Source organism: Marmota monax, unplaced genomic scaffold (assembly GCF_021218885.2).
Source record: "Marmota monax isolate L192 unplaced genomic scaffold, Marmota_monax_Labrador192_F-V1.1 WCK01_AAM20220418_F8-fsc00353, whole genome shotgun sequence".
Classification (NCBI taxonomy): domain Eukaryota; kingdom Metazoa; phylum Chordata; class Mammalia; order Rodentia; family Sciuridae; genus Marmota; species Marmota monax.
Genome location: NW_026692700.1, coordinates 525,366 through 542,225, shown reverse-complemented (window position 1 = coordinate 542,225; position 16,860 = coordinate 525,366). Strand labels below are relative to the sequence as shown.

Sequence of the window (16,860 nt, the reverse complement as noted above, 5' to 3'; positions counted from 1 at the left end):
GTGCTGTGCACGTTGCCTGCTTCGCAGGAGACGCAAGGCCTTGGCAGCGGCCTGGACACAGCCTCTCTCTGGCCTTCAGCCCCTCTCTTCCTGGAGAGAGGAAGCTAGAATCCCTCTGCCCCAAAGCCAGCCATAAAGCCTAGAACTTTTACTCTGAAGCAGGCCATAAAGAATTTCTCTGATCTACCTTGTCTGATGGTAGGTTATATGACCTTCATTTCAGAAAGTGTCCTGCCCGAATCTCAGGAGGAAGGAGTTGGACAAACAGGCGTAGCTGGGTTCCCCTCCCCGGTCTGATCCCTCTAGGTTATCCCCCTTTTGTCCCATCACATTTCCAAATCTGTTCGACCATCAAATCTGGGTCTTTGGGTCTTTGTTTTACGAAGACCCAAAACAAAACTGAATGTGTCATACTTTACTCTTGCTACTGTCTTCTGTTCCAGGAGCCTGGGCCATGCCCCCCCGTGCTAGGCAAGGAGTATTATGCCTTTCTGCCCCAACAGAAGCCATGGTAAAATCTCTAACGACATAAAGACAATAATGAAAATCGAATGGAAACCTAATTGTGTCGTTGTTGACCTCAAGGACAGCAATTTCATAACACAATCTCTGTGGAGTGTACGTTCGCTCCTAGTATGCAAATACCACTTTAAACCCAGGACAACTGTGTTTGAATCACACAGGGACAACCCCGAAGCACTGCTGTCCTATAAAAAAGATCACAGGTATCCTGAAAGAACTCTTGGGGGCCTGGTAAAGTGAATTACAACACAGTCACACAGCAGAATGCCATGCAACTGATTAGAGAATGAAACGTCTCTCTCGACGGTGAGCTGGAACCATCCCAAGCTATAATGAGAAGCGAAAAACCAAATTGCACTGAAAAACAGCAAAGAGCTGAATTAAGTGGAAAGGCAAATTGGTCTTGGGCAGAAAATTCCACATAATAAAAACCTCAGATTTCTCTCAACTAATCGATAGACTCAAAACAATTCCACTCAACATCCCAAATAGTTGAGGATGGGGGGACACGTTCTACAACATATAAAGACTAGTATAATGAGACAATAATGAAGTGGCGTCAGAGCAGATCTGAAATATCAATACAAAGTAACAGTCCCTGCATAGATCCATGTGTGCACTGAAACTTGATGTATGACAAAACTGGCATTACCTGCCTATTAATGGGGAAAAGGATGAATTATTTCCTAAAAATAGCACTGAGATGTTAGGGCATCCACAGAAGAATAAATGGTTCAAACTCTCCAAGTTATCAGGCAGGGAGAAGACATTTAACGGCAGCAGATCAGCAAAACTTAAATGCCTGATAGTATTCATGGAACAACTGCATCTGTCATCCAATGCATAGTTTCATGTTGTTTTTAAAGGTTAAAATAGGTAGAACTAAACAATATAGTTTCACACCTATATGCAAAAACCATAAAGTAAGGCAAGAAAATGATCAACAGTAACATTCTGGATCATGGCTAGGTCTGGAGGGTAGAAAGGGGTTGGGAATGGGAAGGGTTTGGAGAGCTTTAAAGATACCAGGAACAATGTCATTTCCAAGCTGGGATGCATATGTAGATATCATAGTAATTAAAAGATTTGGATAATTTACAATAACAACCCATAGAATGTGTTGGGACTCCGTTTAGCAAGACATCAATGAATTCAAGAATTTATAGGGCTTGGGTTGTGGCTTAGTGGTAGAGTGCTTGCCTCGCATGTGTGAAGCACTGGGTTCGATTCTCATCAACGGAAATAATTAAAATAAAGGTCCATCAATAGCTACAAAAATTAAAAAGGAAAAAAAAAATTTGTAGCTTCCCTCAACAAAGACAGTGGGTTCAGCACACTTTCTGTCCTTTTCTTCTTTTTTTTAAGGAAGTTTACCTGGCTGGGGTGCAGCTCTGTAGTAGAGCCCTTTCCTAGAATGCATTAGGCCCTGGGTTCAATCCAAGACCTGGGGGGTAGAGGTCGCTGTCACTTGAAAAATAAAGTTTTTAAACAGGTAATTTAGTGTTATGTGTTCAGGACTTTGTATCATCAAGCTTCTGCCAGAGGAACCACGTGAAACTAGCAGCAGCCCTCGCCTCGGGGCAGGGAAGGTAGGAGAGCAGCGCCCGCACCCCTCTGCGGGGGGCGCAGGGGACACCGCCCAGGACCCGCTCCTGGGGGCCTCCCGGGCGCTGGCGGCGGGAGCTGCACTGTGGCAGAGGGCCTCCCTGAAGCGCCCGCAGAGACGGGCCGGGAAGTCCTGGGCCAGGGCCCCTCAAGGGGCTGGGGGCCGACGGCCCCTGAGCCTTGGCCGTCCCACCTGCAGGGCAGCATCGCGGCCTTGGGCCAGCCCGGCGCGCAGGCGCGCAGCCGGAAACACGTGGCCGGGTAGGGCGGGGCCGCCGGGAGCGCGCGGCCGAACCATGTGGCGCAGGCGCAGAACAGAGGCTGCCGGGAACGCGTGTCCGGGCGGAAGTGGTGGCCCGCGCGTCCGGCCCTGCGCAGCGAGGCGGCCGCCGCAGGGCACCGGAGCCAGGCCGGCAGCGGGTGAGTGACGGGGCGCCCGCGGGCCGGCGCCCTCGATCGCCGCTGCCCGGAGCCTGCCGCCGCCCCCACCCAGCCGCGGCTCGGCCCTGGCCCCGCGGGCTCCCTGCGCGAGCGGGGCCCTGCGGGCGGACGCCTCCTCTCGCGTCTAGTGCGGGTCACGTTCCCCGCCGACTGCAGCGCAGTGCCCTCCCGTCGGCCTGGTGGGAGGCCCGCCCGGCTCTCACGGGACCCTGCGCGGGGACGTCCCCTTCCCTCCTCGCCACCCGGAACCCAGGCCTGCTCCGGCCTGTGCCGCGCCTCTCCCGACTGACGGGCGACGCCCCTTCCCACCTGTCACGCCGCATCCTGCTCCGCCCCAGTTCTCGCTCGCTCTTCCTTACCCAGGACCCCGTAGCCAAGGCCCAGCCTTCCTCTAGGCAGCACATCTCATTCCATCTTTTACTCGCAAACTGTCCTCCCTCCCCGCCGTTTCTGTCCCTCCAGTCTAGCCCGAGTCTCCCATCCCTGGGGACTGGCACCCCTTTCCCATTCTTGTGGCTTGGTGCCTTTGCTTCTCTCCGTCTGAACAGTTCTCGTTTCCCTTTGTTCCTAGGTCTAGCCCAGGGCCACCGTGATCTCTCTTCCATGTACCTCCAGCAAACTCTTTTTCCCCTAGGCATCTTCTCCCCTTCAGGAAAACTGGTCCCTTAGCATGCCAGCTCCATTTCTCTTTCCCTTCTGGGGTTTGCTTGGCATCGTCTTCCACCATGTTCTCAACGCTGCACAGGATTGGAACCTGAGTCTGCTGGTGTCAAGGGGATTTGACTGGCCAAAACTTGAGAAAAGCACCAGATCTCAGAAGGACCTGTGTGACAAGGGAGCATGTGCTGCAGCCTTGAAGGAGCCGAATTGGCAGCTCCTTCCTGTTGTGAGCATGTTGGCTGAGGACTGTCCTCCTGGTCTGGGGTGCAGACCCTTCTTCTAGCTCCTCCTTAGGTCTCAGCATAACAGTTCAGCTGGAGCCTGTTGGCATAGTGGTCTCCCTGGGGCCTCTACCCACTGCCCTCAGTGAGCCTTCTCTGTGTGCCCAAAAACCCTGTAGAAAGCAGATTGGAGGAGCCAGCCTGCTCTCTGGATGAGGCAAGGGTTTCCTGTCGCATGTGGCCCAGCGTGTCCTCAGGAAGAGAACTCAAGTGAAGCACAGATTTGTCTAGGCATTGTCACAAGGCCACCACAACCGTCTAGGAACAATACTCTAGGTCTGTCACTTTTTTTCTTGTCCAAATTGACCCGATCCCCAAAGCTTATGTTACATCCAAAGAGGTGGACAAAATCATAATCTTGCAACTGAATGGGCCCAATGGGTGTGACCGGGTTTTCGCAGCCCAGAGCAACTTAGTGAGTGTGTGGGCTTAAACTTTTGGTACAGGAGAACATGCTTGCCCATCTGTCACCTGAGTGCCTGACATGTCGTGCCACCCTGAGCACAGGAGTGGTGAGGAGAGCCCTGGGGTGCAGTGGAAGCAGTTGTCCTTGCTCTGGTGGTGTTTTACCCCCTCCCTGCATGTGGCCCCACATACAGGTTCCCAAGAATACACACGGGCGGTCACCTCTGTTTGAGAAGGCCCTCCACAGTGAGGATGGCCCTCCCATAGCTGCATGGGATGGGCATGCAGATGCTTTAGCGTGTGCTGTGAGCTGGGATCTGCAGCTGGGTCCAGAGTGTAAAGTGGGTCATTGCCACTGGGAGGTCGTTTATCTGTGGAATGGTACTAGGATGTGGGGGGACAGTGCCCTCTGCGGATTGAGATTTCCCCAGAAGCTTGTGTCAAATGCCAAGATTAAGGGAATTTAAAACTTTTGTACTGATTTTTAAGAACATTTATGTTGCTTTTCCTTTTCATTGAGCCAAGGTATTGGTTAGGAAAAAGCAATCTTGATACTAGAGAAAACTGGGAAGCTGTTCATTTTCCTCTTTTGGTCCACACTTTTTTAATCTTCATTATTTCTCTGTAATAAGTCCCGGAGTTGAGTGGGCAGGGGAAGATGCTGTGGGAAGTCAGAAGGAGCTGACATCTGGCTTCACACTGAGCAGGGTGACTGAGCTCTGAGCATGTAGTGCAGGTAAGTGGCCAGGCCAAGTGGAGTGGCTCCAAGGGTCTACTGCCCGCCTGTCCCAGGAGCCCACACTGAGGGAAGCATGAGGGTGCGACTGAACTGTCTGGAATGAGCCCTGATTGGGTCCATCAGGGACTGTTGAGACCCTGTATTCTCAGGCATTCTGGGAAAGTGGAAGATAGGGTTGTTTGGGGTATCTCAGCAGGGTTTGGGTAATGCTTGAAGTGATATAAATTAAGCAAAAACAAAAATTCGAACTGTAGAGGTGTGAAGCTGTGTGGCCCCACCCATTGAAAGGCTTGGTGTGAATAGTCACGTCCCCAAGAGGGCCAGGCCCGTTCCCCCTCCTCACCTGTGAATATGCTAAGTTACAGGCCAAGGGGAATTCAGGTCGCTGATCTCCTGCAGAAACAGGGTTGGTCTCTTGCATTTTCCCTCAGGCCCCACATGAATGTGGGGTCCTTAAAGTGGAAGAGGGAGGTAGAAGAGTGAGAGGGAAGTGACAGCAGAAAGGCACCAGGAATGCCATGTGGCTGACGTCAGAGGGGGAGGAAGGAGCCACAAGGCAAGGAACAGGCAGCCTCTGGAAGCTGGAAGAGGCCAGGAAGTGGATTCTCCCCAAGAGACTGGAAAAGGAACCAACCAGTTCTTGATTATAGCCCAGTGAGACCTTTGTCAGACTTCTGTCCTACAGGACTGAAATAAATAGTTTTGTGATGTTTAAATTGCTGAGTCTGTAGAAATTAGTTAAAACAGCAGTGGAAACTAACACCCTGCTCATAAGTAGTTGACTTAAAAAATAAAAACCCAGCCAGGCGTAGTGGTGCACACTTGTAATCCCACCAATTTAGGAGGCTGAGGCAGGAGGATCCCGAGTTCAAAATCAGCCTCAGCAATTGAGCGAGACCCTAAGCAACTTAGTGAGACCCTATCTCTAAATAATACATACGAAAAGGGCTGGGGATGTGACTCAGTGGTTCAGTGCCCTTGTGTTCAATCCCCAGTACTAAAAACAAAAACCAAGGCTGAAAACAAGTCATTTTTTTTTTTAAGAGAAAGAGAATTTTTTGCTATTTATTTTTCAGGTTTTGGTGGACACAACATCTTTATTTTATTTTATTTTTTATGTGGTGCTGAGGATCGAACCCAGTGCCCCGCGCATGCCAGGGGAGCACGTTACCACTTGAGCCACATCCCCAGCCCCCAAAACAAGTCATTTTGAAGTGACAAGTTGGTGCCAAGAGCAGCTGCGAGTGCCTTTCCTTGCAGGACCCTGCGTGGGTGGGTGGAGGTGTTGAGTTCTGGACCCTGAGCTGGGGGCCTTGGGGGGCAGGGGTCTTGGGGGGCAGGCGGCCTCAGCAGTCTCTGGCGCAGGCATTGCTTTCTTACTTCCCTGTGCTGCCCACCTGTCCAGATTTGAAATGGGCTCAAGGGCAGTAGCGCGGGTAAGCAAGGGACCCTTTCTGTGAGACTTGCCGTCGCGCATTCTCTCCGGTACAGGAGTGAGGGACTGGGAGACCCAGCACCCAGAGCTGTCCCGCCCTGCCTGGATCCTGAAAGGGAGGAGTCTGCTCTGACAGTGCCTTAAACCTGTTTGTTCTACTACCTGCCTTATTGCACTTCTTAAGGAAGTAGGAGAGACCCGTAGACTGGCCGGCTGTCTGCTCGCGGTGGAGAGTGGGTGCAGGCCTGGGGTTTCCATGGAGGTAGGTTTCTTCTGAGTCATGGCTCTTCCTAACAGTGGAGGAGCTACTCACTCCCAGGATAGGGACACAGCCTGGGTGGCCTCCTGGGTGTGCATAGAGAAAAACACCCTGTTTCCTCGCTGCTCCCATGCTACCTAAAAACGTCCTTTGGAGTGGGCAGACATCTGTGTCTGCCACTGCTGAGCCTTGCTGTTTCTGGCGTTTTGGTAAAGGAATCTGAAATGCCTGAAGGTCGGTGAGCCTTTCTCTGTGCCTGCTAGAAAAGGGGTAGAGGAATCGGGAGCCAGAGCCTCTAAGGTAGCTGGTGCTCTGGTTGCTCTTTCCAGGGAGCACCAACAACATGGGAAGAAGCCGGCTAGCAGGGTGCGGTCCTGGAAGGCTTCTGAGCCTGGGTGACACTTGTTTGCAGGCCCCCTGCCAGGTGCACTTGGCTGCCCAGGAACCTGGGGCTTTTCACTGCAGCCTTTGTTCTTTTTTCCCTTATGAAAACTTCATGCTGCAGGTGGGGGTGACAAGCTTCTTTCACCTTTGAGGGTGCAAGGGTGTGAGGGGGACAGGCTCAGCTCCTTTCTTCTGGGACCAGCCCCTGTCCATTTGTCTTTCATCGGCTTCTGTTGCTGGTGGCTGTGTGTCTTTTAGATGAATCTGTTTAGTGCCCAGGGGCCTGGAATGTGGCTGCTCAACTGGCCTGCAGTTCAGGGGGGTGTAGGCCACAGAGGCGCAGGGCCTTCCTAGCAGATGTCAAGCCATGGGAGAGCTAGAGGATGAGGTAGTGACTGAGCTTGTACACTTGGCAGAGAGGGAAGCCAGCCCCAGGGGCCAGCAGAGAGGCCCCCTGGTTTTAGGAGGGACAGAGCACTGAGAGGCACAGAGAACATGCAGGAAGTTCAGATCCAGGCTGTGCAGCGGCCCAAGGAGAGGGGGACCAGTGAGTGTGGTGTTCTTCTGAGATGGTGACACAGGTGCCAGGGGCTCAGGAAGGACTTGTCCCCCTTCATGGGTTCACAGATCTGCCGTCCACAAACCAAAGTTCAGTACTTGCTGTGTCCCATGAATAGTCTGAAGAGTGAGTGAGGTGAGCCAGAGGAGGCAGCAGCACCCAGCCTGCTGGGGACCCCGAGCTGAGTGGCAGAGGGAAACCCTTTCCCTGACACAAAGTGTAGGGATGTGGCCACACCCAGGCCTCAGCTGCTGCAAGAGGGGCTGCTGGGAGCAGTGGGCTGGAATTTTGACAAGAATGGTGGAGATGTGGTTGGTGACATAGGGATGTCGAGAGAGCTGAGCAGCAATACCTGCAGGGGCTCCAGGGCCAGGGAGGCCAGGGAGGACAGCAGCACAGTGTGTGACAGCAGGTGCCATCTTCCCTGGATGTGCAGCTCAGATGTGCAGCTAAACGGGTCACATGTCAGGGACTTGATCTCAAGCTGTGAGTTTGCAGGATGACTAGGTTGGGGGCACAGAGGAGACAGGGTTTTGAGGGGCAGTTGAATAATGGCCAACTACGACATTTATTTTTCATTCCTCTGGCAAATGTGCACCAAGTTTCTACCAGCTGCCCAGTGGTAAGCTGAGTGTGAGGGACAGCAGAGCAAGTCCCCGCACAGAATTCAAGGCAGAGCAAGAACAGTTGCATAAGGCTACAGATGGTGGAGGGCAGGAGGGACATGGTCTTTCCAAGGAGTGGACATTCAGAAAATCCTGAAGATGGAAGTGAACTAGCCATGCAAAGAGCAGGACCATAGTGTCCCAGGCAGGGGAACAGAAGCTGTGCCCTGGGGATGAGGGCTGTGGTAGCCAGGACCAAAGGAGACCAGCATGGCTGGGGCTGGCAAGCAGAGGAGGTGGTGGAGAGTGGGGAGGGCTGCACTGGAGGCTGCAGGACTGTGTTCCTGGAACGAGAAGCCTGAAGGTCCCATAGGCTGTGGTGCAGGCTGCTGGGTGGCAATGAGTTGCCAGGGAGGACAGTGGCTGTAGAGGGACTGAGGGAGGCTGCTGGCGTGGTATAGTGAGGGCTGAGCCTAGAAATGGACTGGAGTCAGGGATAGGAGGCCAGTTTTGAATGGTTAGCTCTGCCAGTGGACTTTGGGAATGAAAAGGGAGGGATCAGGTCACTCTGAGGATTTCTGTGGTGGTTGGTATCTTTTCGTTGAAGTGTAACACCCACTCAGAAAGGTTCACCTCCTAGGTTCTGGTGAGAGTCTCTGCTTGGCAGCTGTGCATATGGCAGCCTCCTCACCATGCCATTCGTGGGAAGATGGGGTGAGGGGCTTGAGGGGAGGGGGCCTAGGACTTATGTTTTGGAACATCATGTTTAAGATGCATGTTGGAAATCAGGCAGCATTTTGCATAGGAGGTGAGATGGAGGAATTCAGAGCTCAGTGGTCACATCAGGCGAAGGATAAACCGCTGGGACTCTTGGCCTGGCCAGTGTTTGAAGCCCTAGGGTTGAAAAAGGGACAGGGAGAAACAGAACCCATCAGGGAAAAGTCCTCCAGGCAGGAAGGCCACAGTGACCACCTGTGGCCATTGCCAAGAAGCAGCCCTTGCCCAAGAGACCCACCCTGTGAGGTGGTTGCCATAGCCCCTTAGGGGCCTGGAATCTTCTCCCACTCTTGCTCAGAATAGCAGACCTCATGCACACACTTCACCCTTGAACCTGGCCCTGCAGGCTAAAACCCGACTGTCCAAGGAGAGGGCGTGAGATGCAGGCTTCCATGTGGGGCATTGCCCTGTAAACGGCCTGCAGCCTGGATGTGGGTGCCTCGTGGTCAGGTGCACAAGGGCCCAAGGTTCACACACAGCTGCTGGGGTGCCCAGACCATTCCCAGATGTTGCGTGGCGGTGAGAGCAGCAGCTGCCCATGAAGTCACATGTGTTTTGTTCCCTGTTTTCTTGAGGTGGCAGACATGCTCCATTGATCCAGAAGGGAGGTACTGAACTGCTTTAAGTTGAAGGTGGAAGGGCCAGGAGCAGTGGCCAGCTGTGTCCCCAGCAGAGCCAGGAGCAGCTTCTCGATGGCACTGGGCAACTGTCCTGGAGACAGGCAGCTCCCCACTCCAGGGAGGGGGGCAATGCTGATGCTGGCCTGGCACCTCTGTGGTCCCGCTGAACCATCGCTCTCTGCCTGGAAGCAAGCAAGGAGGGTGTGGAAAAGAGCCACCACTCCTGCCCACCACCACCAGCGCCCAACCCTGAACTTGCCTGGGGTGTGGCCCGGGAGGGGCCCAGGGCTTGGCCAAGGCCTTGGGTGAGCCCAGCAGTCCTCTGGAGCCTGTGTACACACAGGCTGGGCCCCCAGCAGCAGGAGTGGCTTGGACTCTGTCCCTGCAGTCGTGGAAGTTAGTAGAAGGCGCCAGGGAGGAGTCGCTTCCAGCCGCACATCAAGTCGGTGGAGGTCTTCTGCCTGGCTCCCATCTGCTTTATTTTTCATTTCATGGGCTTGGCCCAGGAAGTAAAGCCTCATTCGCCTACTAAGCCCCTGTCCAGTCTGTGCTGGGCACTGACTGGGAGCTGGGGGTGCTGAGGTGGAGGCAGAAATTAACAGTCCCGCTGTGTAACATGGGGAGGGCTTATAGGACATTATTGACATTTGGGTCTGTGCCCCCTCTGTTGCCCTGCTCCCTTCCCCACTTGACTCCCCTGTTTGTTCCCCTTTAGAGTCTGTAAGACACCAGCCCACTCCAAACCCCTCATTCTTGCTCATCTTTATGTCTTGCCAGCTGGGACAGGGACAGGGGATAATTTTTCTTCTAAAAAGATGTTGTCTTGCTGAATAAGAGTAAATAAAGCTTGCTGGGGTCAGGTTTTGACAGAGCCACGAAAGCCCGTTTCTTCTGGATAAGCCTGACTGCAGCCTGGCCACTCTGCTGAGACCATGTCCTTCCTGCTTGCTGACCACTCTCCTCTCTCCTTGGAGTGCAGGTTCTGCTCGGTGCTCAGTCTGATGCCCATCCAGCCCTCTGACCACCTGGAATGGAATGAGCCTATGCACTCCCTCCGGATAAGTGTGGGGGGACTTCCTGTGCTGGCGTCCATGACCAAGGCTGCAGATCCCCGCTTCCGTCCCCGCTGGAGGGTGATCCTGACATCCTTCGTGGGCGCAGCCCTCTTCTGGCTGCTGTACTCCCACCGCCCAGCCCCAGGCAGGACTCTTGCTCACAATGCACACAACTGGAGACTTGGCCAGATGCCTGCTGCCCACTACAATGACACCTACCCCCTCTCGGCCCCCCAGAGGACACCAGGTGGACTTCGGTACCGAATTGCAGTCATTGCTGACCTGGACACAGAGTCTAAGGCCCAGGAGGAAAACACCTGGTTCAGTTACCTGAAGAAGGGCTATCTGACCCTGTCAGACAGTGGGGATAAAGTGACCATTGAGTGGGACAAAGACCATGGGATCCTAGAGTCCCACCTGGCAGAAAAGGGAAGGGGCATGGAGCTCTCTGATCTGGTCGTCTTTAATGGGAAACTCTACTCTGTGGATGACCGCACGGGGGTCATCTACCAGATCGAAGGCACGAAGGCTGTGCCCTGGGTGATTCTGTCTGATGGCGATGGGACCGTGGAAAAAGGTAAATGGAGCCACCTTCTGTTTTCACCTGTTTTTCATGTGCTGGGGAAGCTGACCCAGGGCCGTATGCATGCCAGGCAGATGCTCTACCCCGAGCCAGGTCCCAGCCCCTAAAGGGAGCCACTTCTGGCAAGTTCTCATCAGGGCCTGTGCTGGGGGACCCCGGGCCAGCTGGCTGTAGTTGGGTTTGCAGTTGAAAAGTAACCCTGGTGCCGGGTGAAGACTTCATACAGCCAGAAGTGCGAGGCTCTCACCTACTCAGCCCTGCACCCCCACCATGAACAGGAGCCACCCATCCATCACATCCAGCTGTTTCTAGAAGTCAAAGCTTATCACTAGAGCCCTCCAGAGAGCGGGACATTTCTTCCAGAATGAGTTTTAGGACCATGTCACTTCTGCTTTTGCTCCCTTCAGAACCATGTCCCCTTGTGTATCTTCATAGGCATCTTAGGATTGGGCTGGGGTCCACCCCCAAGTACCTTACCTTGAAACCATGGTGGCCGGTGGTTCTGTTTTGAGCGAGACTTTGATCTCAGCTTCTGGAACTGGGAAGCCACTGCTACCACCCTGAGCCTATAGAAAAGGTCTCCTGAACTATCATGCTCTGCCCGGAAGCAAGCAGGGCAGGGCGGTGGTAAGGAGCCACCATTCCTGCCCACCACTAGCACCCAACCCTGAGCTTGGGTTTCCCAGGAAGGAGTTACTGCTTCTGGGGCAGGGATGAGCTGCCAGAGCTATCACATGGAGAGAGAGCCCAGGCGCCCAGGGCATTGGCCAGGTTGGCGCATCATTCCCCATTTGAGCTCTTTGGGGACCTGCCCCTTTTAGAAAGTTAAATGCACCTGGAGGCTCTTTCAGGTCAAAGAAGGAATTGCTCTAACTGGGCTCCCATGGCAGCCTCTCAGGCCGTCTCCCGGGGATGAAATCCAGCATTGCCCCCGGCTGGGTTGTTGGAGGGACACATCTCCATGTGGGAATCAGAAGATGTTGGTTGCCCAACTTCCTGCTTCATGTCCATCAGGGCTTTAGGCTGTCATTGTGTGGTTTCGTTCTTCCTCTTGGACCAGGAAGAAAGCAGGGTCACAGGGCCTTTGGGACTGGCCTGTGCTCAGGGCATCCAGAAGGGACTGAAGACCCAGTGAATGGAGCATCTTATCACAGATGTGGCTCAGGAAACGAGGTCACTGGGGCTGCCAGAATTCAGCAGGACCCCCCAGAGCCACCTGCAGAGAAGTCTCCCAGGAGCTGCTGTCCTCGGTGCAGGGAGGGGCTGGAGCTCCAGCGCCTTTGAGCTGAGAAGCTTGCAGGATATTTGGGAAAACAACCACAAGTTAGCATCAGGGGTTAGAACAGGTCAGAATGTGCTAGAAGAACAAAGGCCCCCAGCCTGAAGTGTGCTGCAGCCTTCAAAGGTTGGCTCATAGTAAATAAGTCAGCTAAGAGGAAAACAGAGGTAGACCTGAATAAATACATCAAAATGAAGACGCATCTGAACACCAGGCCTCCTGGGCAGTCCCGCCGCAGACCACACGGGCTGTCAGGCCTGCTGTCAGGCCTCCAGCATCTGAGAGTGGTCTTGGGGATGGGGGGCAGCTTGAGGGGTTGGGGGCGGAGGGGAGGGGAGGGTGGGGCTACAGTGCCGGAGGGACTCAAGCCGCTCACAGAGACTTCCTGCTAGGGTTGCCAAAGGAAGATGGGGTCTTCCTCAGAGGGCAGAAAGCGGGGAGGGAGGTACTGCCGTCTCTGGGATGCCTGGGTGTGGGGCTCTGCATAGGCTCCTGCCCCTGCCCAGTGAAATTCAAATGCCGTGACTTCTGATGTCCAAAGCTGCTGCGCCGCCGGCCGCCAGGGCTCCGTGGCCTGACTGGCGGCAGCTCCTGCAGGCCCGGCATGGGGGGAGGCGTGGCGTAAGTGGGGCGGCCAGCCACAGGCACTTTCCCCCTCTCTCCTCTCCTTGCCTCAGGCTTCAAAGCTGAGTGGCTGGCTGTGAAGGACGAGCACCTGTACGTGGGCGGCCTGGGCAAGGAGTGGACCACCACCACCGGGGAGGTGATGAATGAGAACCCCGAGTGGGTGAAGGTGGTGGGCCACAGGGGCAGTGTGGACCACGAGAACTGGGTGTCCAGCTACAATGCCCTGAGGGCCGCCGCTGGGATCCGACCCCCAGGTAAGAGGCTGGCTCCGGCCCAGCCCCCACAGTCACCCCACAGGTGTTAGGTCTGAGGCCCCAGGCACAGTGACAGTCGCCTTGTGCTCAGTGTTCGTCTCTCTGTGGTTGCTGCCCTCCGGCCAGGGATTCCAGGGCTCAGGGGCCATTTTCTCTTTGTCTCTGCCTGGTCCTGACAGTACCTCCACCGCACCCCGTGGTCCACACAGGAGCAGCCCCAGCGTGGGCTATCTCTGTTCCAGAGGTTGGGGCCATGGTCCCTCCCAGTGACAGCAGGAGGAGGTGGGCAGTTCTGGCCGCCTTCCTCGACCCTTGTCCAGGGGTGTGTGCTTCTCTGGAGGCTGGGGCAGCTCCCGGTGCAGGAGGAAGTGGCTGAGCCGAGCTCCTCCTGCGGGTGCTCCTGTCTTAGAAGGGAGGGGCAGGCCTCCTCTGCCTCAGGCTGCCTCCCCTCTGGTGGCTTTGCCCACAGGTCAGACTTGCCTGTTTATTTTGTCCCCTCTCTGGGCCCTTTCTCTTTTCTGTGCCCCTTCATTAGCACCAAGGAAACAAAAATAGAGACAGAATGCCTGTCTCATGGGCACCTGGGTCAGCATCAGGAGCCAGGCTACCAAAGGCTTAGAGCGGCATTTGCTATCTGCTGTGCCTGCCTGTGCTGTCACCAGCCACAGGAAGGTTGGTGAGGGCCCTCGGTTCCTGCTGCCCACAGGTCCTGAGTCCCTGCTCCCTGCCACTGCAGCGAGGGCCAGCACACCTGATGGGAGGGGGAGGACCGGCTGGGGCATCCTGCCGAATGTGCTTGGTGACCTGTTTGTCCTGTGTCCTAAGGCTACCTCATTCATGAATCTGCCTGCTGGAGCGACACCCTGCAGCGCTGGTTCTTCCTGCCTCGCAGGGCCAGCCACGAGCGCTACAGTGAGAAGGAAGATGAGCACAAGGGCACCAACCTCCTCCTGAGCGCGGCCCAGGACTTCGGGGACATCTCCGTCCGCCGTGTTGGGGAGCTGGTCCCCACACATGGCTTCTCATCCTTCAAGTTCATCCCCAACACTGACGACCAGATAATCGTGGCCCTCAAGTCTGAAGAGGACACTGGCATCATCGCCAGCTACATCATGGCCTTCACGCTTGATGGGCGCGTCCTCCTCCCAGAGACCAAGATAGGAAGTGTGAAGTATGAAGGAATAGAGTTCATATAGATTAAAATGCTCCCAGCGCCAGCAAGGCTGAGCAGGGCCTCTGGTTCTGTAAAGCCCAGGGGACTCACTTCTGTTGTCTTCTCTTTGTAACCATGAGGTGCGTATCTGGCTTCGTCCCCAGAGCAGGGAGTTCAGTCCCTGGCGGGGAGCAGCCCGAGGTTGTGAGCGGCAGGGAGGCCGCCCGGCCCTGGCCAGCTCCCAGCTCTGCACTGCCGGGCGGCTGCAGAGACGGACCGCTGCAGGCATCTTGATCTGGGCCGCCGGCCGCCCGCCAGGTTCTGCCCCCCTCTGGCCCACATGGCCTCCCGGGCTTGCCTTTCCCTGTGCTCTCTGTGTAGTCGGTGCTTCAGGAGCACCTAGGGCACTGAAGCAGGTGCCCTGTCTTGGAGACCACAGGGAGTGGAGGCAGGCCTGCTGTGAGGAGCTCCCAGCTACCCCCACCCTCCTCTCAAACCCGGGCATCCATTCCATGCGCCCCCAGATCCTTGGAAAGTAAATGTTTACACTGCAGGATGCATGGAGCATGGTGGCCTCTGGGGACACCTGCCCACTGCTGACTGGCACCCTGCAAGGTTGCTCCCAGCCACCCCACAGCCAAGGACCCTGCTTCCTCCCTTTGGGAATGTTCTATGGCTGTGTAGCACTGTGAGGTTTTAATTATTAACTTATTTTTACTAAAGTAGTTTCCTCTCTTATCAAACAGAATCACCAAATCTCACCCCACAGAGCAAAGTCACAGTGAATAAATTTGCCACCAGCGGCAGGAAGTTGTCACTAAGCAGCCACAGGTGGCAAAGCCAGTTTACAGTGGTGTCTGAGTGCTTGGCTCGCGGCCATTCCCTGGCAGCTTTCAGAAGGTGCCTTGCCCTTCAGGACTCTCACGGATGACTTGAATGTCTCGTTCCCTGACCCAGGAGGCACCCTAGTTCTGGCCGGCCAGCAGCTGACCCTTGACCAGGGCAGCTTTGTTCTGGAGGTTGTCCTGCCACCCCCTGAGTTTCTCTCCATGGCCTTCCTCCTCCCTGTGGGAGTTTTGCAGCCTCCTCTCTGTGGAAGCTTCGCACAGACTTGGCTCCTTGTTGGTCCCTGTTGTCTCTTCCCAGTGCTGGGGAGGTGGGGGTGGTTGGGGACAGAGGTAAGGCAGGACTAAGCCAAGAAGGGATGAGTCCATTCATCATGGCATCCCTGCCTGGCTGCCCCACCCTGCGACAGAAGCTCGGCGGTGGTGGGAGGGACCCTTGGCTGCATCTGGCCCTGTGCTGACCCTTGCAGACCTCTTCTACTTGGAAACTGGGACAGTCCCCTGCCGGACTCTGGTGAGACGTCCTGCACAGCTTGGTCCTCCTGCTGTAGGAGAAGCAGCAGAGCAAAGACGCTCGACTGAACGTGATGTTTCTCCAAGCCGGGCTTCCTTGGGCGCAGCCACGATCCCGCTCTCCTGCCTTTGCCTGGCGGGCTTCTGAGCTGCCACCCCCTGAGCGTTGATGCCATCAGAGCTGTTCTTTAAAACAGAATCAAGACATCCAGAGGCCGGGCAGTCGCTAGCTTGAGGCGCTCTTGATGTGTTATGGGGCCCCTGGGCCACAGGCCTGGTGTGCGAGTGACTTCCAGAGACCTTGAAGCCAGCCTTCCCTGTCCCCGTGTTCGCTGCTGTCAGCATGATGATTGTTTCCTTCCCTTTGTCCGTTTGTTTCATAAACAATAAAGCGCAAGGGAACGTGAGTGCTCGTCTCCTGCTCTGTGCTGACCAGGCCAAGTCCCCCCCAGGGCACCCTTCTCTCAGGAGCACGGACAAAGCCGGGCAGGAGAGTCCTTGCCCCCCCCCCCCCCCGGGGGCAGTGGGACAGGCACCTCCTGGCCCGGGACGCCTCTTGGGAAGCCGTGGCATCCTGTCCAGCTTCCACGGTCTGCACAGGCCCCAGGGTGTGAGGAACGGAGGCTGAGAGCACAGGCTCCTCAGCCCTGCTGGCCCTTGCTGTGTGTCCAGGACACATTCCCTGACTTCCCTCCCCTGGTGTCCTGGCCATGTGGATAGTGAGTGAATGTGCGTAAGGGCTCTGAGTGGCCACGTGCAGGTACCCGTGTTGTTGCACATCCTGGTGGGTACGCCTCGGAGCCTGGGTAAGGAGGTGGTGCTCGGGTGAGAAGTCTGGGCCCTCCCAGAAGTCTGCCCTCCCAAGGATCACAGAATCCTCATGCAAAGACCGTGGCACCTCAAAACAGGAGGGAAGAACAAGACGGAGGGGCAGCTAGAGAGAAAGGGAAGCTGGTGGTGGCAGCAAGCTTGTCCGTCATCCCCCTGTCCCTTCAGCCCTGTCCCTCCTTCCCAGGAGATCTTGTGGGTGACTGGGAGGAGTCTGACTCCCCAGGGCTTTGCCTACTCCTGTCTAGGCCCAGTGACCACCCATCCTGGCAGCCTGAGGGTGCTGACAGTGCCACTGCACAGCCACAGATACCGCGTGGCCCCTTCCCCCTATCACCCCTTTGCAGAGAGTCCCTGTGCTGCAGCCTCCCAAGATCATCCTAATCAGGCAGAGAACTTGTACAGCCAGGGAGGGAGACCTCAAAAGGACT

The 16,860-nt window shown here is 55.6% G+C and overlaps 1 protein-coding gene across 2 annotated transcripts; it reads left to right on the top strand.

Annotated features, from left to right (window-relative positions):
- The first annotated feature begins 2,454 nt into the window (after positions 1-2,454).
- On the top strand, positions 2,455-16,008 carry Cant1 (calcium activated nucleotidase 1). 2 transcript variants are annotated; one of them, XM_046446680.2, is made up of 4 exons: positions 2,455-2,547; positions 10,272-10,924; positions 12,887-13,090; positions 13,916-16,008. In XM_046446680.2, the coding sequence occupies exons 2-4, from the start codon at positions 10,294-10,296 to the stop codon at positions 14,284-14,286; spliced, it is 1,206 nt and encodes a 401-aa protein (XP_046302636.1). In that variant the 5' UTR covers positions 2,455-2,547; positions 10,272-10,293; the 3' UTR covers positions 14,287-16,008. The 2 variants fall into 2 exon arrangements, with proteins under 2 accessions (XP_046302636.1, XP_046302637.1); XM_046446681.2 differs by lacking the exon at positions 2,455-2,547 and adding an exon at positions 2,733-3,785.
- The last annotated feature ends 852 nt before the right edge of the window (positions 16,009-16,860 follow it).

Coding starts and splice junctions, on each gene's coding strand:
- Cant1 (XM_046446680.2), top strand. CDS start 10,294: ATGCCCATCCAGCCCTCTGACCACCTGGAATGGAATGAGCCTATGCAC. Junction 10,925..12,886: donor CGATGGGACCGTGGAAAAAG/GTAAATGGAGCC, acceptor TCCTTGCCTCAG/GCTTCAAAGCTGAGTGGCTG. Junction 13,091..13,915: donor CGCTGGGATCCGACCCCCAG/GTAAGAGGCTGG, acceptor CTGTGTCCTAAG/GCTACCTCATTCATGAATCT.